This window comes from Sus scrofa, chromosome 6, assembly GCF_000003025.6.
Source record: "Sus scrofa isolate TJ Tabasco breed Duroc chromosome 6, Sscrofa11.1, whole genome shotgun sequence".
Classification (NCBI taxonomy): Eukaryota; Metazoa; Chordata; class Mammalia; order Artiodactyla; family Suidae; genus Sus; species Sus scrofa.
Genome location: NC_010448.4, coordinates 160451657 through 160477968, shown reverse-complemented (window position 1 = coordinate 160477968; position 26312 = coordinate 160451657). Strand labels below are relative to the sequence as shown.

Sequence of the window (26312 nt, the reverse complement as noted above, 5' to 3'; positions counted from 1 at the left end):
TTGATGCTTTTAATATGCAGATTAGACCATGTCATCCTCAGTGGTTCCCATTGTCATAAAGTCCATTGACACTCCTTGGGATGGGAGCCTAAAATTTTGCCATTTCCTCCTCTCTGCATCAGTCCACTGTTGTAGACACATTGAAACTAGTTTCCCACTTTGCACCCTTTTCAGGCTTCAGTGTCTTTGTTAGCATCTTTCCTCTTTCAGTATGTCTTTATTTTTCTCTACTTGACAAACTAATTCTTATTCCTTAAGCTCTAAACTCCTGAAGGAGCTTGTTGGTGATGGTATAAGCCATGTATTTGTACAGCTAAATACAAATCTGTCTTCTGATTTTTGAGCTTCATGGAATCAGGGATAAGTCATAATAAATACTCAGCAGTAATGATAATAACAGTTACTACTTATTGAGCACATACCTTATGACATGTACCTATCCAGATATTATATTTGGACTAAATCAATCTCTGTAATAACCCTCTGAGATATATACTATTATTGTCCCCATTTTACAGAGGAGAATACTGAGGCTTAGAAAGGTTAAATTATTTATCAAAAGTCATATGGTTAATAAATAGCAAAGTTTAGAGTTGAATCTGGACATTCTGGCTCTGAAGTCCATGTACTGAACTTCTTATGTCACAGTGGCTTACCATAGTATTCTCTAAATGGTGTCTTTTGGGAGTTCCATGTCGTGGTGTACTGGTTAACGAATCCGACTAGGAACCATGAGGTTGTGTGTTCGATCCCTGCCCTTGCTCAGTGGGTTAATGATCCGGTGTTGCTGTGAGCTGTGGTGTAGGTTGCAGATGCGGCTCAGATCCCGTATTGCTGTGGCTCTGGTGTAGGCCAGTGGCTACAGCTCCGATTGGACCCCTAGCCTGGGAACCTCCATATGCTGTGGGAGCGGCCCAGGAAATAGCAAAAAGACCAAAAAAAAAAAAAAAAAATTAAATAAATAAATAAATGGTGTCTTTTGTTGTGAGCCACACGGGAACTCCTCTAAATGGTGTGTTTTGATGAACCCAAATTAACTTTGATGTAGTTAAATTTATCATTTTTTTATATCTTGTTGGTTTTGTATCCTGTTTAAGAAAACTTTTTTTCTACTCCAAAGTAATAGTCACCTGTCGTACCTTCTAGAAGATGTGTTGTTTTTCTTTAACATTTAAAAATTAAGGAACCACTTGGAATTGATTTTTATGTATAGTACAAGGTAGGGTCAGCTTTCATTTTTTTTCCCACATATTGTCCTAGCATCATTTATTGAAAGATTGTTCCTTATTGTTCTTTGGAGCCACACTTGTCACAAACCAAGTGTCTATATAAATGAGTGGGTCTGTTTCTGGGCTCTGTTCTGTTTCATTGGTTTATTTATCCTTGTTACAGTACCACCTTCTCTTAACTATTAGAGCTTTATAGTGAAACTTTATATGTGATCCAGTAAACCACCTAAGAATGCCTCTCTCCTTTCAAGAAAGCCTTTGCTATTTATCTTTTGTATCATTTTGCATTTGCATTTTAGAAATAGCCTGGCAAATTTGCAGGAATGCCTTTTGGAATTTTACTTTGCGTTGCATTTAATCTGAAGATCAATTTGAATATTGTTACAGTATTGAATCTTCCAATCCATGAAATAGTATTTCTATTTATTTATGTCTTCTTTACATAATGTTTTTAAAACACAGTTTTTAAAAATTTGAAACAATCTCACACTTAACAGAAATATTGCAGATATAAAACAAATAACTTTTCCCCCCACAACTGTTTGAAAGTAAGTTGTTAACTGGGTGTCCCATCACCCTGAATGTTTTATTATTATGTATTCCCTGCAAATAAGGAAGTTTTCCTGTATACACATCATGTGCCAATTAAAATCAGGAAATTAATACTGATGCATTAACACCACCTAATCCTTAAACTCTACTCAGGTTTTACCGCTTGTCCCAATAATGTCCTTTATAGCAAGAGGATCTGATTCAGAATCAAATTTTGTCATGTCTCTTTACTCTGCTGCAGTCTGGAACAGTTCCTCAGTCTTTCTTTGACTTTTATGACTTTTGACACTTTTAAAGATTATAGGCTGATTACTTGGTAGAATTTCCCTGTTTTTTTTTCTCTCCTGTTTCTTCATGATTCAGATTATGTATCTTTGGCCTGAAGATCACAGAAGTGATTCTGTGTTCTTATCACAGGATTTCATTTTGTTCCACAACTGATGACATTTACTCTGATCACCTGATTGAGGTGGTGTCTGTCATCTTTTTGTCATTAAATTTTATCCTTTTCCCTTCTTAATATTTTGTGGGGAGGTATTTTTAAGTTATTCTGAATCCCATTCCTCAGCAAACTTTCAATTTATATATATATCAGTAGTAACTCATGGTTTCCTGTTTTACTCAGTGGATTATAATTCTTTACTACCATTATTTATTTTGATGCTCAAATTGTCCTTGATTTTGGCCGGTGGGAGTCCCTTTAAGCTGACTTCAGTGTTCTCTTGACATGTTCCCGTCATTCTTTCTTACTTTCTGACACAAAAAAGATGTTGCAGGAGTTCCTGTCGTGGCACAGCGGAAACGAATCTGACTAGGAACTGTGAGGTTGCGGGTTCGATCCCTGGCCTTGCTCAGTGGGTTAAGGCTCCGGTGTTGCCATGAGCTATAGTGTAGGTTGCAGATGTGGCTCAGATCCTGTGTTGCTGTGACTGTGGCAAAAGCTGGCAGCTGTAGCTCCGATTCGACCCCTAGCCTGGGAATCTCCATATGCTGCAGGTGCAGCCCTAAAAAGCAAACAAACAAACAAAAAAAACATGTTCCAGGCTCATTTTCTGCCTTTCTTGTGCTAGTCCTAGAATCAACCGTTTTTCCAAGTAAACCTAGTTTCCCTTAATGGAGAATGGCGTTTAGAAATGATCGCCTAGTGCGAGGTGTACTTATTGCTGTTGGGTGTCGTGGCACCCAGGCCCTCTCAGAGTGAAGAAACATATGAATGTTATATACATGTGTACATAAATGTGTGTTCATGTCCATATTTCCACCTATAGTTACTTACCTATATTGAAAATCATGTGTTCATACTGATACCTCTGTTCCAACCTTTTATCTCAGATATCATTATGGTTTTCTCCCTTACCATTTTCTTTCTTTCTTTGTCTGTGCCTGTGGCATACAAAAGTTCCTGCGCCAGGGATCGAACCCACACCACGGCAGCAACCTGAGCCAATGCAGTGACAACACCAGAACCTCAACCCACTGGGCCACAGGGGAACTCCTAATATAGAGTATATTTGGTCTACCCAAAGGGCACTTTCCTGTGGTCTCACCTAAATAGTTATAAAACTATCCATATTTTAAATTTTCTTCCTGTGGAAGTTTTGGTAGGTTGTTTTTGGGCTTTTTGTTTTGTTTTGGTTGGTTGTGCCCTTTCATGTGGAAGTTCCTGGGCCAGGGATTGAACTCAAGCCGCAGCAATGAAAACACTGAGTCCTTAACCACTGGGCCACCAGGGAACTCTGATAGGTTATATTTTAAATAAAATTTTCCATTTAAAATTTTCATTTTTGTCATCATGGAGTTATTCATAACATTCTCTTACAAACTTCTGAATGTGTGCATCTATCATGATGTCTTTTTTTTTTTTTTCATTCACGGTGTTAATGACCTGCGCTGCTCCCTCCTATTCAGTCTTGCTAGAAGTTTCATCAGTTTCAGTGGTTATTTCAGGTAACCAGCTTTATAGGCTTTATTGATGGATCTGTCTTATCACTTTCTCTCTACTTGGTTAATTTATGTTCCTTATTTCCTTTATGCTTTTTTTGAATTTAATTTCCTATTGTTTTCAACTTTTTTCCCCTCTATATTTATTTAAGGCTGTAAATTTCTCTTTATGCACTGCTTTAAACTTCATCCAACAACTTTCAATATGTCATATTTTCAATTTTGCAGTTTCAAGTATTTTCTAATCTCTAGTGAAATATTTTTCTTTGACCAATAGATTATTTAGTGTTTTAAATTTTTTTTCAAATATTTTATTTTCTAATTTATATTTTCGTAACTGACTTCTAGCAAAAATTTTCACTGTCTGTGATTTAAATCCTTTGAAATTTGTTAAGACCTTTTCAGGGTCCATTATACGGTTATTTCTGAGAAGTATTCTGTGTGTTCTAGAAAAGAATGTGTAGTTTACACTTGGGTACAGAGTTCTTTGTACGCCCATTGGATCAAGTTTATTCACCAGGGATTGTTCAGATCTTCTAGATCCTTAGAAATTTTTTTGTCTCCTTGATCTATCGGTTAATGAGAGAGATGTGTTAACATAAAAATACATATATATATTCCATGTTAATAATTATTTACATATAAATTTATATTTATCATATCTTTCTAATTAATTGAACCCCTTGTATTTACAAAGTGAACCTCTTGAAGACTTTTTGTGATAACATTTATTTTATGTGATTTTAATAACATCACCTTTTGGGGATTAGTGTTTCTCTGGTATATCTTTCTTCTGTACTGAATTTTCAAAATTGTTGTACCCTTATGCTTAGTAAATATCTCTTGTAAGCATCATTTAAAATCTTGTTTAAAAACCTTTCTTTTTCAGTTGGAGCATTTACTTTACACTTAATATTGATGTTTTTAGGCTTAAAATTTACTGTTTTGCCATGTTTTCTCATTTATTTTATTTATTTATTTACATTTGGCCACAACATGTATCAGCTTGACATGGAATCTCAGTTCCCAGACCAAGGATTGAACCCAGTCCACAGTGGTGAAAGTGCCAGATCCTAACCACTAGACCACCAGGGAGCTCCTACCATATGTTTTCTTTTTGTCTTGTATATCCTATTTCTTTTTTCTCCTTTTTATCAATTTTTTGATAATTTTTTATTGAATTTTATTTTACTTTATTTTTCTTTTTATGACTGCATCCTTGGCATATGGAAATTCCCAGGTCGGGGATTAAATCTGAGCCACAGCTGCAACCTACACCACAGCTGCAACCTATGCCACAGCTGCAGCAATGCCATATCCTTTAACCCAATGTGCCAGGCTGGGGATTGAACCCACACCTCTGCAGCAACCTGAACTACTGCTGTTGGATTCTTAACCTACTGTGCTACTGTGGGAACTCCTATTATTAAATTTAAAATTTTTATTATTTTGGAAGTTAAACACTAAAGAGAAAATGCTTTCAATGATTACTCTAAAAATTACAAGATAATTCCTTCAGTTGTTAAAATCTGATGTTAATTGGTAATTTTTTTCCGAACAATGCAAGAAACATAGAATTCATTAACTCCATTTTACCTTTCCTAATCTATTTGCAATTGTCTTGTATTTCAATTTTGTATGCTCTTATTTAAAACCTTCCAGGATATTATTATTTTAGGTAGTCACTATTCATTTAGCTTTACCCATGTACTTATTTTTGTTGTTCTACATTTTTTCCTACTTCTACCATCTTCTATCAGACATTATTCCAAGAGAAGGCATGGAGAATACCTTTTCAAATTTTCTTTAATAAGTATCTGCTTGTGCTTAAACTCTGTTTTTGTTTGTTGTTTGAAAATGACCTTAATTCCTTAGAGATATTTTTCACCAAATTCTAGATTTGAAGTTATTCTTTTAGCCTTTAAATATAGTTATTTTCTTTTAGCCTTTAAATATAGTTATTTTCTTTTAGCCTTTAAATATAGTACTCTTTTGTCTTCTGGTTCTCATTGTTTCTTTTGAGACCTAGCACATGTAATTGTTGCCTTTTTTTTTTTTTTTGTCTTTTTGCCTTTTCTTGGGCCACTCCTACGGCATATGGAGGTTCCCAGGCTAGGGGTCTAATCGGAGTTGTAGTCACCAGCCAGAGCCACAGCAACGCAGGATCCGAGCTGCGTCTGCAACCTACACCACAGCTCACTGCAACACCAGATCCTTAACCCACTGAGCAAGGCCAGGGATTGAATCCACAACCTCATGGTTCCTAGTCGGATTTGTTAACCACTGAGCCACGATGGGAACTCCCTTTTTTTCTTTCTTTCTTTTTTTTTGGCTGTACCCACAGCATGCATAAGTTCCCAACAGGTATCAAACCTGAGCCACAGCAGTAACCCAAGCCTTAGCAGTGACAATGCCAAGTCCTTAACCACTAGGCCGCCAGGGAATTCCTAATTGTTGCTACTTTAGAAGTAATCTGTTCTTCTTTCTCTCCCTGTCTCCCCCTACCTGTAGCTGTTTTTAAGGTATTTCCTATACCTTTGGCTTGTAGTAATTTTTGCTGTGATATGCCTAGCATGGATTTTCTTTTCTTTTCTCTTTTTTTTTTTTTTCTATTGGTTTTATTATCTATGACTGTGAAAATTTTAGCATGAACAAGAAACTCATGACTTGAGAGTTGGGAGGCTTCTTTTTTTTATTATTACTCAAATGAATTTATCACATCTGTAGTTGTATATGATCATAACAATCTGATTTCACAGGATTTTAGCATGGATTTTCTTTGATTTATCTTGCTTAGAAATCTTAGGGCTTCTGAAAGCTGTGGCTTAATGTCTTTCATCTGTTTTGAAAATTTCTTAGCCAGATAGTGCTTCTATTCCATTCTTTCTTTTGTCTCCTTTTGGTATTTCAATCACATGCATGTTATACCCTCTCACTCTCTCTGTTGCTCTCCCTTTCCTCTATGTTTTCTATCCCTTTGACTCAATTGTTTTTTGTTCTGGCAAGTTTCTTTAATTGCTCTTCCAGTTCATCCATAGTCTCTTTTAAATGATTTAATCTGCTATTAGACTTATCCACTGAGTTCTTAATTTTGTTTATTATAGTTTTCAATTTTAGAATTTATATTCAATTATATTAAAAACCTGTATCGTTTATAAATTGGACTCTAAATCAGAGTTTTCAGTCTTTTATTGAATGTATTAAGCATAGCTGATTTTAAAGTGTGGGGATTGTTTGTTCAAATATCTGGAGCTCTTGTTGGTCTGCTTCTGTTGTCTTTTGATTCTCATTCATCTTTGGTTTTTTTCTGCTGGTATGTCTTTGGTTGTCTTTGCTTATGTTCTAGACATATTTAAAATTTGTTTATAGAAATAATTTGGTGGCTGAGATGATGTTATTTTCTACAGAGAAGCTTTTCATTTGCTCTTGCCAACCAGGTGTTTAGAGTCACCAACAACCTGGGGGTAGTTTTAAGCCATTTCAGGCATCAAGATTTTTCTGGACCATCCCACATGACTGAGTGATTGTTTTAATTCTGTTTTATTCTTAATCCCAAGGTGTAGCCTTCTGAGGTCCCAATCAAAACTTGAGCTGTTTACCTGAACTACCACTGTTGATGGGCCCTGGTCTCCTGGTTTTGGCCTGAGAAGACTGTTTTTTTGCCTACCCCCCCACCTTTTTTTTTTTCGGTTTTGTTTTTTAGTAGACTTTATTTTTTGGAGTAGTTTTAAGTTCACAGAAGTACTGAGCAGACTACATGGAGTTCCCGTATGCCCCCTGCCTATACATACTGACAGAGCTTCTTAAGATATTGCTCAATCTGTATCTCCTCTCCTGGTGTTAATAATGCCTCCAGGAGAAACATGGCCCTAAACACCAGGCTAATCTTCTAGATGTTTGTCTTCTCCTAGATTTTGGTCTGTCCTTTACTACCTTGTTGTTTTCTAATGCCTTCAAAACAGTTATTTTTACTGATAATTTCAGCTTTTCTGATTATTCTCAGTGGGAAGGTAGCTTGCTATCATTAAACACGTGTATTACCTTTGTTATAAACTGCTGTAAGCAGATTGCATATTTGGAAAATTAAAGAAATGGTAGAACTAAAACCCTTTTCTATTAGCATCATGGTTTAAAGTTTTTACTTCCAAATATGAAGGTATATTGTAGAACCTAAGGTTTTAATTTTTACAAACTTTCATTCCAGCTCGTGATGCTGATGAACGAGAGAAGTGGATCCATGCCTTAGAGGAAACAATTCTTCGACATACTCTTCAGCTTCAAGTAAGAGTCTTTACATGGCTTCTGGATAGTTCATTAGGTTTTTGTTTTGTTTTGTTTTCTGTTCTTTTAAATAATTAATATGATGTAGTGAAAATTTTAATTTCTGGGTTATTTTTGCCTTTACAGTGTTATATAGATGTGTCACTTTCTTCTGCTTAAAATACTGATTTTTGTCTAGAAACAAGATAGTGCAAGGCAATGTTGAAAGTAAAATATTGTTAAAATTAAAATGTACTAGGCTAATTTTTTAAATTTAGTTATCTATAGTTAGTTATTGGTTCAGCCAAATTATATAATAATACATAATATATTCTCAGCTTATAATAAATGAGTGCTGAGAAATTGACCTTTTCTTGTTATAGGATGTGGCAGTTAAGCATATGTGTTGGGTGGTACTCCTAGGGATGAAAGTGAAAGAAAAAAATACCCAAACTGGTTTAAGAAAAAAAGCACATCCGGCTTGGGCGTAGTTTGAAGGAGGCGTTTAAATAGTGTCATGAGAGAGTTCCCATCGTGGCTCAGTGGTTAACAAATCCGACTAGGAACCATGAGGTTGCGGGTTCGATCCCTGGCCTTGCTCAGTGAGTTAAGGATCTGGCGTTGCCGTGAGCTGTGGTGTAGGTTGCAGACTTGGCTCAGATCTGGTGTTGCTGTGGCTCTGGTGTAGGCCGGCAGGCGTAGATCCAATTCGACCCCTAACCTGGGAACCTCCATATGCCATGGTAGCAGCCCTAGAAAAGGCAAAAAAGACAAAACAAACAAACACATAAATAGTGTCACGAGTACCCAGATTCCCCATCTATTTCTGGATCTCAGTTCTTCTGAGTTGGTTTCACTTTTAGATGTTAGCCGTTTTGAGGTAGTAAAATGGTTGCAGCAATTTCAGCCTCCAATTGGTGGAACTCCAAATCCATAGGAGGCTATTGTGCTTTTTGGATTAAGAAGTTTAGTGCTGGTACCTTAGCTTCAATCACTTACCCAGTCCTGACCAATCACAGTTTCATAGTCATATGTTCTCCCTCTCAAGCTGGGATGTTATTTGCTTCATCAGAAACACATAACTGGGTGGAGTTCCCATTGTGGTGCAGTGGTTAATGAATCCGACTAGGAACTATGAGGTTGCAGGTTCGATCCCTGGCCTTGCTCAGTAGGTTAAGGATCTGGCGTTGCCGTGAGCTGTGGTGTAGGTTGCAGATGCGGCTCAGATCTTGTGTTGCTATGGCTCTGGTGTAGGCTGGTGGCTACAGCTCCGATTAGACCCCTAGCCTGGGAACTTCCATATACCGCAGAGCAGCTCAAGAAAAGGCAAAAAGACAAAGACAAAAACAAAAAACATGTAACTGGGAGGGTAGGAGGTGGTCCTCCATGACCACCCGCCTCCAGGCAGAGTCAGAATAGGGAAAAAAGATGTTAGGTGAAAAAAACAACAATGTCTCCTCTGCTGTACTGATAGATGGTTTTCTGTTTATTCTCCACTGAAAGAGCTTATATTGTGGCATGTATAGATTTTGATTAGATTATTTTTTTGATTTATAGAATTGAATCATAGAAAACTGATGTTTTATAACCCCTTATTTCAACTTATCTTTGTCCTATATCAAGAATTGGCTTGATTAGACAAGTTAGTATAGGATATCACAAGTCCTACAAGATGGCACACTTTCCTCACTTTGAAAGAGGATAGAGGCTTAAAAAACCTTATGTGAGGATATGGTTATTAAGAGACTCTAAGAAATGAATAAGGAGTTGAAGTAGGAGATCTATAAGTTACTCTATGAGCTGTGCTTTTTTAAAAGCAACTTTGTAATTTCTATGAAGAAATTCTATGATTTCTTTTTTAAGAATTTCTATATAAGTTTTGCTTTAATTTAAGCAGTTTAATAAATGACTGTAGCATCATTTCAGCAAATTTGTGATCCAGTAAGACAATAAATATTTTAAAAATTATATTACTGAATGTGGCAGATGAGATTCCCCCACAGTTGGTTAGAATGATACTTGTCTCTTTATGATCTGTTATCACCCTGCCCTTCTAGATATTTCTATCACTGTATTCCTGCTAGAGTGCTGCTGCTTACTCCCTTTCCTCTGAGCATATCTTCATTTCTGGTCTCTGCATTCTTGTACATGATGTTTTCTCTCTCTGCAATGTCATCTGCCTCCACTCCGCATTTGTATTTTGCTTCTTTTCTTCAAAGCTCAGTTCAGAACTGACATCTTCTGTGGAGTCTCCCCTGACCAATCCCTCCTTCCCCACACCCCACACTTAGTGATCTCTTTCCTTTGAATGCCGAACTCACTGCACAGTTCACAAAGTCCTTATATTCTTCTTGTTCTCCTTTAGAGTATATATAGTTCCCACCTCCTTAAGTTCAGGTACCTAATTTGATCCAGTTGTGGAATTTATGAGCTTTTACTATGAAGAGATATGTCTTTGGGTATACTGAGAAGAAAAAGATAACTTTCAGAAGTCTTAGACTTTGATACTTTGCTATTTTAAAATATATGTAATGAAAGGTTATTTATATTTTTCCTAAAGTTAATACATGCAGAAGATAGGACATTTATAAATATGTAATTAAATGTTTAATCTACTCACATTTAAGATAATTATCAACATGTATGTTCTTATTTCCATTTTGGTAATTATTTTGGATTTGTTTTTATAGATAATTTTTCTTCCATTCCTCTTTTATTCAACTCTTGTGATTTGATGACAGTCTTTAGTATTATGTTTGGATTTCTTTTCTTCTGTGTGTATCTATTGTAGATTTTTGATTTGCAGTTACCGTGAGTTTTTGACATAGCAGGCTATGTATATTTAAGATTTTTTAAGTTGCTGGTCTCTTAATTTCAAATGTATTTCCAATATCCTGCATTTGTGTCTTCCTCTTCCCACAGTACTGGTATTGGTATCATATATGAGTGTGGATGATTTCCTGCTTTTACTGTGTGTTTGTCTTTACTGATGAGCTTTCCCATTTGTAATTTTCTTGTTTCTGGAGGTGGCCTTTTCTTTTCTGCTAAAAGAAGCCGCTTTAGCATTTGTTGTAAAGCTGGTTTAATGGTGCAGAATTCTTTTAGCTTTTCCTTGTCCGTAAAGCTTTTGATTTCTCCATTGAGTCTGAAAGCCTTGCTGGGTAGTGTATTCTTGGTTGTGGTTTTTCCCTTTCATTGCTTTAAATATTTAATCATGCCACTTCCTTCTGGCCTGCAAAGTTTCTATTGAAAAGTCAGCTGAAAATCTTTTTCATTGTTGTTGTTTTATTTTTTTACTATTTTTTTATTTTTTCCATTATAGCTGGTTTACAGTGTTCTGTCAATTTTCTTCTGTATAGCAAGGTGACCCAGTCACACATACATGTATACATTCTTTTTCTCACATTATCATGCTCCATCATGAGTAACTAGATATAGTTCCCAGTGCCATACAGCAGGATCTCATTGCTTATCCATTCCAAAGGCAACAATTTGCATCTGTTGACCCCAAATTCCCAATCCATGCCTTTCCCTCTATCTGCCCCTTGGCAACCACAGGTCTGTTCTCCAAGTCCATGATTTTCTTTTCTGTGGAAGGTTCATTTGTGCTCTATATTAGATTCTAGATATAAGTGATATCAGATGGTATTTGTCTTTCTCTTTCTGACTTACTTCACTCAGTATGAGAGTCTCTAGTTCCATCCATGTTGCTGCAAATGGTATTATTTTGTTCTTACAGCTGAGTAGTATTCTATTGTATATATGTATATACACCACATTTTCTTAATCCATTTATCTGTTGATGGACATTTAGGTTGTTTCCATGTCTTGACTATTGTGAATAGTGCTGCAATGAACATGCGGGAGCATGTGTCTTTTTCAAGGAAAGTTTTGTCTGGATATATGCCCAAGAGTGGGATTGCTGGGTCATGTGGTAGTTCTATGTATAGTTTTCTAAGGCACCTCCATACTGTTTCCATAGTGGTTGTACCAACTTACATTCCCACCAACAGTGCAGGAGGGTTCCTTTTCTCCACACCATCTCCAGCCTTTGTTATTTGTGAACTTACTAATGATGGCCGTTCTGACTGGTGTGAGGTGGTACCTCAGAGTAATTTTTATGTGTATTTCTCTGATAATCAGTGGTGTCAAGCATTTTTTCATGTGCTTGTTGGTCATCTGTATATCTTCTTTGCAGAAATGTCTATTCAGATCTTTTGCTTATTTTTCCATTGGGTTGCTGGCTTTTTTGCTGTTGAATTGTAAGTTTTTGGGTATTTTGGAGATTAAGCCCTTGTCAGTCGCATTGTTTGAAACTATTTCTCCCATTCTGTAAATTGTCTTTTTGTTTTTTTAATGGTTTCTTTGCTGTGCAAAAGCTTGTCAGTTTGATTAGGTCTCACTGGTTTATTTTTGCTTTTATTTCTGTTGCTTTGGGAGACTGACCTGAGAAAACATTTGTAAGGCTGATGTCAGAGAATGTTTTGCCTCTCTTCTCTTGTAGGAGTTTGATGGTGTCATGTCTTACATTTAAGTCTTTAAGCCATTTTGAGTTTATTTTTGTGCATGGTGTGAGGGTATGCTCCACTTTTGTTGATTTACATGTGGCTGTCCAATTGTCCCAGAACCACTTACTGACAAAACTGTCTTTTTCCCATTTTATATTTTTGCCTCCTTGGTTGAAGATTAATTTACTGTAGGTGTCTGGGTTTATTTCTGGGTTCTCTCTTCTGTTTCATTGGTCTGTATGTCTGTTTTGTTACCACTACCACATTGTCTTGCTTACTGTGGCTTTGTAATATTGCCTGAAGTCTGGGAGAATTATGCTTCCTGCTTGGTTTTTGTTCCTCAGGATTGCTTTGGCAATTCTGGGTCTTTTGGGGTTCCATATAAATTTTTGTATTGTTTGTTCTAGTTCTGTGAAATATGTCATGGGTGATTTGATAGGGATCGCATCAAATCTTTAGATTGCTTTGGGTAGTATGGCCATTTTTACAATATTAATTTTTCTAACCCAGGAGCATAGAATATCTTTCCATAGATTCTTTAATTTCCTTGAATAATGTTTTATAGTTCTCATCAGGTGAAAATCATATGGGAATTTCCTTGTATATTGTTGCATTTCCCTTGCTGGGTTTTTTGTTTGTTTGTTTGTTTGTTTTGCCTTGTCTGCATTACATGGAAGTTCCTGGGTCAAGGATTGAACCTGTGCCACAGCAGTGACCTAAGCCATTGCAGTGAAAATGCTAGATCCTTAACCCACTGTGCCAAGCAAACTCCCTTGTTGATATGAATATTTTCTCTTTGTCTTTAATTTTTGTCTTTTGATTAATACATGTCTTAGCATGTTCCTCCTTAGGTTTATCCTGTATGGAATTCTCTGAGCTTCCTGGACTTGAGTGAGTGTTTCTTTTCCCGTATTAAGAAGGTTTTCAGCTGTTATCTCTTTAAATATTTTCTCAGGCCTGTTCTCTCTCTCTTCTTCTGAGACCCCAATAATATGAATACTAGTACATATTATTTTGTCCTAGAGGTCTCTTTCACTGTCCTCATTTCTTTTCATTCTTTTTTCTTTAATCTGTTCTGTGGCAGTGATATCCACCAGTCTGTCTTCCAGTTCAGTTACTCATTCTTCCACCTCATTTATTCTGCTATTAATACCATCTATGTGTATTTTCCATTTCAGTTATTATATTGTTCATCTCTATTTAGTTTGTTCTTTAAATATTCTAGGTCTTTGTTAAACCTTTCTTGTGTCTTCTTGGTCCGTGTCTCCATTCCTTTTCCGAGACTTAGATCATCTTTACCGTCATTACTTTTAATTTTTTTTTTCAGGTAAATTGCCTATCTCAACTTCCCTTAGTTCTTCTGGGGGTTTTGCTTGTTCCTTCATCTGGAACATATTTCTCTGTTGCCTTGTTTTGTCTAACTTGTGTTTGTGGCCTCCATTCCATGGGCTGAGGATTGTAGTTCCACCTGCTTCTGGTATCTTCCCCCTGGTGGGTAGGTTGGTCCAGGAACTTGTGCCATGCAAGGGACTGGTGTCTGTTCACTGGTGAGTGGATCTGGGACTTGTTCCTCTAGTGGACAGGGCCATGTCAAGGGATGTATTTAGAGGTAGCTGTGAGCTCAGGATGTCCTTAGGCATTTTGTCTGCTAATGGGTGGGCTTGTTAATTTTTTGGCCTAGGCGTGCCAGCATTGAGCCTTCAGGCTGTTGACTGGGGCCAAAATGGCAACTTCCAGGAGAGCTCACACTGATGATTATTCCATGGGGCTCTACCCCCAGTGTCCTTGCTCCTGCAGTGAGCCACAGCTGAACCCCACCTCCCCAGCAGACCCTCCATCACCTGCGGGTAGGTCTGGCCCAGGCCCTTAAGGAGTCAGTGCTTTGCCCTGAATCCCAGGGCATGTGAGACCTTGTGTGCACCCTCTCAGAGTGGAGTCCCTGTTTCCCCTGTCCTGTGGAGCTCCTACACTCGGGCTCCACTGGCCTTCAAAGTGAAATGCTCTTGGGGGTGCCTTCTCATGATGCCAGCTAGGCGCCTAGGATGAGGAGCCTGATGTGGGGCTCAGAACTCTCATTTCTGTGTGAGAACCTCTGCAATGTAATTATTTTCCAGTTTGTGGGTGGCCCACCTGGTGGGTATAGGATTTGATTATATCACTAAAGTGCACCTCCTACCGTCTTCTTGTGGCTTCTTCTTTGTCTTTGGGTATGAAATACATTTTTTGGTAGTTTCCAGTTTTTTTTGCTGATGGTTGTTCAGTAATTAACTGTGATTTTGTTTTTGTAAGAGGAAGTGAGCGCAAGTCCTTTTACTCCACCATCTTCAGAAGTATGTAATTAAATTTTAACTTGACTGGCAAATAAAGTACAGATTTTCTTCCCAGAGATGGTGAACAGTGGTTAAGGACTTGACTGTGGAGCCCTAATATCTTGGTTTTTATCCCAGTGCCAATACTTACTCTTGAGATTACCCTGAGTTCCAGTGTCCTCATCTATAAAATGAGGATAGGCGAGTTCCCATCGTGGCTCAGTGGTTAACAAGCCCAGTGGTTAACAAGGACGCAGGTTCGATCCCTGGCCTTGCTCAGTGGGTTAAGGATCACGGCATTGTCATGAGCTGTGGTGTAGGTGGCAGATACAGCCCAGATCTCATGTAGCTGTGGCTGTGGCATAGGCCAGCAGTTACAGCTGTGATTTGACCCCTGGCCTGGGAACCTCCATGTGCCACAGATGTGGCCTTTTAAATAGACAAAAGACAGTAAAGTAAAATAAAATGAAGATAGGAGTTCCCGTTGTGGCTCAGCAGGTTAAGAACCCAACATAGTAACTGGGTCACTATGCTGTACAGTAGAAAATTGACAGAACAATGCAAACCAGCTATAATGGAAAAAAAATAAAAATCATTATTTTAAAAAAACGGAAAAAAAAAAAAAAAAACAAAAAAACGAGTTCCCGTTCCCGTCATGGCGCAGTGATTAACGAATCCGACTAGGAACCATGAGGTTGCGGGTTCGGTCCCTGCCCTTGCTCAGTGGGTTAACGATCTGGCGTTGCCGTAAGATGTGGTGTAGGTTGCAGACGCAGCTCGGATCCTGCGTTGCTGTGGCTCTGGTGTAGGCTGGTGGGTACAGCTCCGATTAGACCCCTAGCCTGGGAACCTCCATATGCCACGGAAGCGGCCCAAAGAAATAGCAAAAAGACAAAAATAAATAAATAAATAAATAAATAAATAAATAAATAAAACGGAATCCAACATAGTGCCCATAAGGATGTTGGTTCAATCCCTGACCTTGCTCAGTGGATTACGGATCTGGTATTGCCACAAACTACAGCATAGGTGACAGCTGCAGCTCACATCTGGTGTTGCCACAGCTGTTGCATAGGTTGCAGATGCAGCTTGGTTCTGGCAATGCTGTGGCTGTGGCTTAGGCCAGCAGCTGAAGCTTCAATTAGACCCCTAGCCCAGGAACTTCCACATGCTGCAGATGTGGCCTTAAAAAGAAAAATAAATAAATAAAAATGTAAAAATAAACTGAGGGTAATAAAAGCACCTACTTTACAGCCTTGTTTTGATGATCAAATGAGTTAAACTTGTTGAAGTGATGCCTAGCTCGATTAAGAACTTGATAAGTTTTAAGACATTACTAATATAACAACAACTACTCTTACCATTCCTACCCCCAGTACTTGGCATTCTAAATGATGCTCAATAACTGTTAGTTAAAGAAATAATTGAAGGAATTAATGAACAAACCGATGATGTAGAGTTGCTTCTACATTGCCGTTTATTGAGCACTTTGACATGTATAACATGCTGTTGGCCCCTGTGGAGTAGGTATTCTCGGAGCTCTCTCAAATGGGTGAAGGAGAGGATATTTACATAGATTCCAGTGAGTTTTATCTCTGTTTTAGCCATTAAGCTATACTGCTTTGGCCTTGTCTAAGAGCTGCACCATCTCCAAAATACTTAGTTTAAAAGTGTTTTCTCTTTGGCCACAGTTTTCTTACCTTCATCCTCTTCTATCACGTTAGTTCTTCTGAACGCTGCTTCTCTCATTTTGGTCTGAGTTCTACTTCTCTTTTTTTTTCCTGAGCATTTAGTACCTTTCTAGTTTTGTTTATCTCACTTCCCAGTGTAGACTTTATGGTCGTTTTCTTCAGCATAGATTTTGCTATCACCCTTAGAATTTCTTTGTCACTGGGTATTTTGCACGGGATATTTTGTATACCATTTGGGTTTCCATTCCCCAGGGCTCTCATTGTCTCATTTCTCTGCTTCTCCTTAGAGGTCACAAAATTCAGATGGCTATCTACAAATATTTAACAATCTTCTTGTTGCTTTCTTCTTAATTGCTGGTCAAATCCCCACAGTGGAATCTTTTTCATTACTCTTTAGTATCTAATATACTCTACTCTTTTTATTTATAGACAAAGGTCTCAGTTCTTCTTCAGCAGTTCTTAAGTGACTTCACCTGTTTCTTTCTCTGCTTTGCATATTTCAAAGAAAATGTATTCTTACTCTTTCCCCAAGTTAATGCTACCCCCATACTCTTGACCGCATGATGTTTCCTTTGAGACTATGACTGCTTTACTTCTTCACCCTCTAGCTGCCCCCCCATTTTCGTAAATTCAGCTAAAACTTATGTGTTGATGACTTTCTCCCCTCCTCCCATCTTCATATTGCTTTTGATATTTAGCTTTAGCCCTGTATTCTTTCCTTTTGGATTTTGCCAGTTAAATTTCTCCCTGAAACTCAACCTCAGTGAGGCTAAAACTGAGCTAGCTTATCAGCTCTTTTCTCCTCAAACCTATTTCTTTATCCAATATTTCTATTTCTGTTAAATGGCATTATAATCTGAGCCATTGAGGTTTGAAAGTTGAGGGGTTTTTTTTGGTGACAACTTCTGATCCTCCAAACCTGGGACTCTTTTTTTTTTTTTTTTCCCCTCTTTTTAATAGAATTACTCATACTCCTCTGATCACTTGGACTATCATTTTGTTGTTGTTGTCTTTTTCAGAGCAGTATCTACAGCATATGGAAGTTAAGGCTAAGGGTCAAATCAGAGCTGGCCTATGCCACAGCCACAGCAGCACCAGATCCAAGCTGCATCTGTGCCCTGTGTTGCAACTTGCGGCAACACTAAGATGCCTTAACCCACTGAGAGAGATCAGGGATCGAACCCATATCCTCGTGGATACTAGTCAGGTTCTTAACCTGCTGAGTCACAGTGGGAACTCTCTGACTATCATTTTTGTTGTATCTGGCCAGCTCTTTTTCTGGTGCCCTCCTAATATTCTTGAATTTATTTCCTTCTTTATATTATAAACTGAGCAACTATAATTTAATAGTCCTAAGGCCTCCATAACTATGAAAAACCTTTAGTGGTTTACATTTGCCTGTAGGGTGAAGTAAAACTTCTTGTTGGGGAATTTTACACTTTCTTTGATTTGACCCTAACCTACCTTTCTACCTGCCGTCCCTACATGTACCTGATGCTCCACAGAGACCTCACTCCTGGTTCAGTGCTTCTGCTCATGCTCTAGGTCTTCACCATTGCAGTCCTCAAATTTGCCTCTGTTGAGTTTCAATCCACATTTAAGACCCAATGCATATTACCTTTTCATTCCACCCTTGTCTTTTCATTATAATAAAAATTAATCTCATATTTTCTTAACCTCTGCTATAATGTCTACTTCCTTTAGCCCATATAACATTCTGCTTTGTAATAATAATTGTAGCAACTAATATTTAAGCACTTCTTATGCACTGGGAATTGTATGGGCTTTACATGCATTAACTCTTTTAATAATAAAATATTATGTAATTCATTTCCCACTTGAGATAATGAGGCTAGAGAGAGAACCTGTCTTATTGATAGTATGTGCAAAACCCAGCAGGCACTGTCCAGGCTTTTTCTTTTTTCTTTTTTTTTTTAATTTTATTGATGTATGGTTGATTTACAAACCTGCGTTAATTTCTGCTGTACCACAGAGTGATTCAGTTATATATGTGTGTGTATGTGTATATGTGTGTGTGTGTTGTATGTATATATATTAATTCTTTTTTCATATTCTTTTCCCCAAGCTTCTTAATATGGTTTAAGAGGCAAATACACATTATGGTAGAAAATCTTTAGAGCCAGGCTGACCAGGACTTGGGTCTTCACTCTGCCCTCATATTAGCTTTGTAATCTGTCTTTTAAACCACCTTTAAACTTTACCTGATCTTTAAAGATAGGTATAAGTCTTCAATAAAGCAGTTGTGTGGAGTTCCCATTGTGGCACAGTGGTTAACGAATCCGAGTAGGAACCATGAGGTTGTGGGTTTGATCCCTGGCCTTGCTCAGTGGGTTAAGGATCCAGTGTTACCGTGAACTGTGGGTAGGTCGCAGACGCGGCTTGGATCCCACATTGCTGTGGCTCTGGCCTAGGCCAGTGGGTACAGCTCCAATTAGACCCCTAGCCTGGGAACCTCCATATGCCGCTGGAGCAGCCCTAGAAAAGACAAAAAGACAAATAAATAAATAAATAAATAAACTAAAGCAGTTGTGGAGAGGTATTATAGTATCTCTAACATATTATGCCTTGTACATAGAAGATACTCATAAATATTAGTTTTATTCTTCCTTCAGTTCTGATTAACATTGAATTCATCTGGAACATCTCTTGTACCTTCTTCCTTTCCTTCTGTCTTTCCTTCATTCTTTTCCTACTTTTGCTCCTCTTTGGGTATCTGCAAATTGCAATTAGGCTAATCTGAGCATGGAAGAAGACAACTAAACCTTATCTGTCAACTCCTATGGAAGTTGAGCTTCCAGTAGTCATTCTACACTTATATTCATCTTGCAGTACCTTTTCGTGTATTTACAACCAACTTCACTCCTTGAAGAGAGGCCAGAGGGGCTGCTGAGCCTCTTAATTCCCTCTTTTAAGTCTATAGATATTTGATGATACTGATTAATAGAGGGGAAGCCTATCAGATTCCTCATTAACCCTAGTAAGCTTCAGTACCAACTAAAAGCTGAGAGATTGCCAAATAAGGGATTGATCACTGGAATAAGACTTACGATATTATATCTTGCAGGTTTTCCAGTATCTATCCTATATTACATAAGGTATTTTAAATTATAGCAGCTTGAATGGATATTACACAGGTGTAAAAATCTATTTTATAAACTTGAGTAAATGGGCCCATTTGGAAAAAAAAAAAACTTGCAAGATAAAACTCTTAAACTCCAGTGTTTTAAAATGAAATATCATAGTGTTATTTAAAGTGGGCCAACATAAAGCTATGTATAAACTTCTTAGGTTTAAAATCTTACAGAACTAACTGTACATCCAAATGAAAATTTCAAATTACAAACAAAACACAGCAATAAAATCTAAGTTAACATTAATTTAATGTGATGAATGATACTGCCTTGCTTAAAGTTAGTTACTACTTAGAATATGAGTATGGTACTATCAGGGGGATAGATTGTTTTTAAGTTTGGCATGCATATACTACTGTGTGGTATGTAATAACTATAATCTCACCACTTTTCTCTATCCTGACTCCTGGGAAACCTTTATTTTTACAGTATGAGGTCTTTGGTTTTCACTTCACTTCACATACATCATTTGTATGGTCAAGGCTCTTCTGTGGCCAGTAATAGTGCATGATGCCAGCTTGATTATAAACAAAAACATGGACAGGGAAATAACTTGTGAACACTTGGATTTGAGGTTGTTACTGAGCTGATTCCGTGTGCGGTTATACTAATTTTCCTAGCTTATCAGAAACTAAAACATAAAAGATTGTGATAGAGACTTCTTTAGATCCCAATTTGAAAACCCTCATGTAGGAGTTCCCATTGTGGCTGATTAGGTTAAGGACCCAGTGTTTTCTCTATGAGGATGCAGGTTTAATCCTGGGCCATGCTCAGTGGGTTAAGGATATGGCATTGCTGCAAGGTGCAGTGTAGGTTGCAGGTGCAGCTCGGATCCAGTGTTGCCATGGCTGTGGTATAGACTGCAGCTGCAGCTCCTATTGGACCCCCTAGACTGGGAACTTCATATGCCATAGGTGCAGCTGTAAAAAAACAACGACAGCCCTCATGTAGATGTTTGAGTAGTATAGACTTCCAAGTTTTTGGCTTTTATGCTATAAATGAATTGATATTTAAATATTTTTTCTTAAATGGTTTCTTTGATTATTCTTTAGGCTAAGAAATTGGGCTATAATTGTCCTTGTCTGTATAAGTTTATGTAGGCCCACTGTAGGCTGCATCTTAGGTGGTTATCAAATTGGAATTTCATTGCTGATTTGTAATCTTACTATTTTTGCCTTTTCCTATTTCTTCACTGTATATTGACTTTGATCTCAAACCCCTAGAGAGAAAAGACAAGATACCTATAAGAATATGGAAGGGCTCATAGAAACCTCACCAGAAAAACTATTGAATCTGTGAATAAAATATCATTATACATGAAGGAGATGTCATAGAATTCAGATTGCAAATCATTATTGAGACTAGAAAAACAGTAGAACCATTCTGAAGCCTTTTTTTCACAATTAGATACTTTCATATGAAAATTACCTATTAGTTAAACTTTTATAATAGACAAGCACAAATTTAATATTAGGTGCAATTTGGCATGGTATCTTAGAAATCAATCATTGGTATTAGGTTAGCTTGAGTCTACCCTCTTTTCTATACTGCCTTGTGTGTCTAATTGGGTAACTAAGATTAATAGAAATCTTTTGAGGTTTTTTCTTGACTGTTAAGCTGCTTCACTGAAGATCAGCTTTTTGAACATATTATTTCAAAATTTCAATATATAATACATAATAATAACTATCACTACATTATTTCCCTTATCCTCATTAGATTTTATATTTGTAGTATGTGGAAAAGTAGAAGTGTTTTGTCTTTCTCCCTTAAAGCCCTTCATTTCCCAAAGGAAACAATTGCAATATAGATGTGTCACCTCTTCCACAGGTAAAATGATAGGAAGCAGCAGCCAGTTACCTGTGGTTCCTACAACAAAGGAAAATTCCCCTGAGGACTTTTGCCAATATTGCTGTTAATTCTGAGGGCAGACAAATTTCTGTCTTCTAAATTGGAATTTAGGGAGTTCTTGTACTGGCTCATCGGTTAAGGAACCCAACTAGTATCCATGAGGAAGTGGGTTTGATCCCTGGCCTTGCTGAGTGGGTTAAGGATCCTGCATTACTGTGAGCTGTGGTGTAGGCCAGCAGCCTTAGCTCTGATTCGAACCCTAGCCTGGGAACCTGCATGTGCCTCGCGTGCAGCCCTAAAAAGATAAATGAATAAATAAATAAATAAATAGATAGATAGGAATTTAGGATTCAAGGATTCAGTTTTTTAATAAATTTTGTTACAGTATTGGGAGCCCATCTATCTTGAATTCCGGGGAAGTAACTAAGCAGATAGTCCATTTTTGTAAGATGCCAAATGTTATTTAACTGCCTGAAATTTATTTTAACTGTGTTTTTATGGAAATCTTTTAGGACTTATTATATATTTTCCTGCCTTCTCTTTATAAAAATAAAGTTTAAAATTAAAAAAAAAGTACGTGGTCTTTTGGAACATGTAGAAAATACAGAAAAGTTATTTATTTAGTAAATATTTATCAGACACTTAATGTTTCATTCACTGTACTAGTTGTAGAGGATATAACTGTTGGTAAATGACATATTGTCCTTGTCTTTCTGGAGCTCATTCTAGTATAAAGAATATAAAAATCATGAGAATTGAATTTTTTCAAACTACAATAAAGTAATGTCATAAGTTAGTCATGCTTCCAAAAATTTTTATATGTGGAAGTATATGAAATAAAAGAATAGTTTTATCCCCACATTCTTCTTTAGAGAAAAACATAGAATTCCAACTCGTTATGTCCTAATACTAATGTAAAGTTAGTGTGAAGAGTAATTATATAATACAGAGCCATTTATCCATCTTGTGGCAAGGAGCTCTGTACTTTTAACCAGTTTTGGCCACTCGTGATTTTAATGAAATCTTTAAGTTGTCAGAAGAAAGTTAAGTGGCCAATGCAGAATATAACTGTAAAAAATGTGGCAGTAGCACCTCTCTCATATAATTTAAAAACTGAATGGTCCTAAAAGGCTCCTATAGACCAACATCAGTCTTCTGCCCCCTCTTTCTCTGTTCTGCTTGTTAGACTACCCATTTTTAAGCTTTTTAGCTGTTTATACTGCTGTTTTTGTAGCATAGTAACTGGTATCTCATTCATTCAGTAGATATTTATTAAGCACCTAATATACACCAATCTCTGTGTGAGGAGATGTTAAAGTTACAGTGGCGAATAAGGCAGTACACTAATAGCCTTTGTGGTTGTGGGTTTCATTCCTAACCTTGAACCAAATATTATTTTTCTGTTTGATAATACATTGAAAATTGCAAATAATTTACACACAAACTTCTGAAACATAGTGGCCCTGATCACAAGTTAAGGACTGCTTATACTATATGCCAAGTAATTTATTTATTCCATCTGGCTAAATTTTCTATGTGGAAATGTATTAGCTGACTTTAGTTTTGAGACTTCTATGTACTGGCCAGACAAAACAGTGGAGCGGCATATCCTGCTTTCAAGAGGTGTCTTTTAATGTTATCTGGCCTGAGTTGCTAGGCAAATTCCTGAGGAGACTTCATGATTTTTTTTCTTCTATTTTTAATTATTTTTTTCTTCTATTGTAATCAGAAGTATTTGTCATCTGTGTCTAAGATGACATCACACTAGAACGTTATTATGGGTAAACATTACTGGACTTTCTAGCAGAAATAAAAATAGTGCATGCATTCTGTATAGTTAAAATGTTCTTTTCATCTTAATAGCTGTAGGTAAAATTGGCCTATTTTTTTTACTCAGTAGACAGCCCCCCCCCACTGAAACCTTAGTGTTTTTATTTTCCTCAGGTATTTTTAATACATGTTTTTGTGAGATACAGCAAGAGGGAAATTTAGAGCTTTTTTTTTTTTTTCTTTTCAGTTTTTCTTGTTTTGTATTTGTTTTTTAATCCCCCCAGTTTACTTGAGGATAATTGATGTATATCACTGTATAAGTTTAAGGTATACAGTATGACGATGCTTTTTATACTTCTTAATTACTATGTTCTTTATCTTGAACAACAAAAAACTATCAGTTTAATCGCTTAATAGCATTAGTTATGTAGTTCAAATATAAGTATTAAAGATCCTTTGATATATGGGTTGGAAACCAGTCGTCATAAACGAGTTTGAGGCATTGATCACTTGATTTACTTCTGAAACAACTAGTGAGTTTCTTTAAAAACACTTGAGTTGCCAAATTTGCTTAGAAGTCCTACACTTTCTTGAGATAAATGGGTATAGTTGCTTTGTATTGCTTAATCACTTTTCATTTTAAATGCTTCATGTATGCACACTACACTAGGGTTAGGAAAATGAGAACTGTCTGTCTGTAACATAGTTATCTCTGATATGAAACTGTGAAAAGGTAGACTTTGGACTGTAGTTTTAACTAGAACATGGAGATATATATATGCAATTGAAAAAACGCAATATTATTGTTAAGAGACTGTCATAAATCATATTCTCTATTGCCATTACACCAGTCTTAACACTTAAGCCTGTCCAAAAAAAACCCCGCGAATTATAACTGGGTTCACTGAATTTTTATTAGAACTTAACTGTGTATACCACATTGTCAAAAGTGGTCGTGCCCTCGATGGGGAGGCTCCCGACCCATGAGGATGAGGACGAGGATGATGGGAGAGCTGGAGGACATTTCGTTTTTAATCCGCTACTTTGGTATGCACTGTTAAATCCAAACTCCTTGATGACCCCGTGTGTCCTTCCGTGTTGTTTGGGAGAGAAGAAGGAACACATGAAAGAACTGGTAGGCAAGAATTGCATAAATATTATGTCTCTTTTTAGGGTCAAATAGCACAGTATATAGACAGAATTACAGATGTAGGCTTTTTTTTCTCTTGGCCTGGAGAATTGTTAGGTCAGCTAATATTGAATTAAGTCCTTTGAGCTGCTCCACCACAAAATTAACTGCTAGAAAAGCAGATATTAAAGAAAAATTTTAAAAAGGTATTAGTGGAGGTTGTTAGACATTGACCTTGTCCACCTGGCAAAATTAATGTATTTTTTTTTTCTGTCACTGTACTTGTAGTTTAATTGATGTTTATCGTAGAATTGATGTGTATTTTTAAATTCTATTAACATAGGAAATCCATTATTGAGTCCTTAACATGTGCCAGGCATTTGGCTAGATATTAAGGCTACGATGAACAAAATCATTGCCTCTTTAAGGTTACAGTCTAGCAGTGAACATAAACATTAAGTAAAGAATAATGCAGATAGATAGAAAATAGAGCCATGGTTGACTTCTTTAAGGGGCACAAAGGGAATTTTGGGATAATGGAAATGTTTTGTCTTAATTGTGATGGTGGCTACATTTGTGCATACATTTATCAAAATACATTGAAGGGATGCATATAACTGTGTATAAATTATAACTCAAATTTGTTTAAAAAGAACAACCCAAATACATGTAAAATTATAGCTGTGTTACGCTTTACAAGGAGCATTGCTTGGGCTGCGAAAACATCTTATAGGAAGAATTCGCATAGGCAGGGAGGAAATGATGATGAGTAGAAAGTGAAGAGTGGGAATTAGTGTCAATGGAACATTGTAAACGATGGCAGTAATTACAGAAGCCATGTGCCAAGGGCCCTGAGGTTCGAAGGTCCATGGCAAATTGAAGAAACTTAAAAACGGCCATTGTGTGGAGGGCAGAATATAAGGGAGTGGGGAGTAAAAGATGGAGCCTAGGGGCAGGTAAGGCTAAACCTTGCACGCTGTTGTTGAATACTGAGTTGAGTCCTAAGCCCAAGGGAAAGCTGTTGAAGTTCTTGAATGGGGGGGGGGCATAGTGAGGTGGGAGTGATGACATTGGTTTTGGAAACCAGTTACTACCACCTTAGTGTTGAGAATGAATGGGAGGAGTTTTAAGAAGCAGTAAGACTTTACTAAGGAGATTACCGCAGGAGGTTGGAACCTGTAACTGAATGGTGGTAATGGAAGAGAGGATAGAATTGAGATTGTATTTGGGAGGTAAAAATATCAAGAGTGTGGTGATGGACTGAATGTGGACTGAGGGAATTGTCAAGGACCGTCAAGTTTATGATTTGCATGTTAGAGTAGATGGTCGTGGTTCTCGTTTACTGATAATAGGGAGTACTGGAAGAGGACCAAGCTTTTGAGGAGGGGGTGCAGGAAGAAGAGAGTGCATTTAGTATTGGACAGTTTGAAAAAACTTACATAAAACAAACAAGATATCTTTAACACAGTGCAGGAAGCATCTGTTGAGCCTTTTGTGCAGTGTACACCATGCTAGTTGTTTTAAGAGCTACCAGTAGAGCTACAGAAATTATTTAAATGCTTAGAGGATTTTAGTAGAATTATAGGTTTATAAGTAGCCATAAGGAAGAAATAGTAAAAGCGGAAAGCAGTTGTCCTCAGATCAGTAAGTTATTTATTTTTGTCTGTGAATTCCTGCATTTTGGATGGTTCTCGAAGTCTGAACTTTTGATTTAATTTGAAGTTATGCCATTTGGATTCCTGAAGCATCTTCCCAAGTCACCTACGGAGCTGTGGCATGACAGCACGCCCAATATTTTCCTGGATTAATAATATAAATCAGGCACCCCTGCTATTGTTTATCGATATAGTATCCCCTCTTCCCCTCACGCTCTTCCCCACCTTGCAATACAAACAAGTTTCCGGAAGTGAGCAAAAGCAG

General features: G+C 37.2%; 1 protein-coding gene across 6 annotated transcripts in view; it reads left to right on the top strand.

Moving 5' to 3' along the window:
• Positions 1-26312, top strand: part of OSBPL9 (oxysterol binding protein like 9) — a 177669-nt gene that overhangs the window by 88413 nt on the left and 62944 nt on the right. For all 6 annotated transcript variants that reach the window (XR_002345204.1, XM_003482083.4, XM_003482085.4 and 3 more), the window contains one exon: positions 7927-8003. Coding sequence is in view for 4 of the 6 variants with exons in the window: in XM_003482083.4 (XP_003482131.2) it covers positions 7927-8003 (77 nt within the window). In the remaining 2 variants the exon portion in view is untranslated. The remainder of the gene's footprint in view (positions 1-7926; positions 8004-26312) is intronic.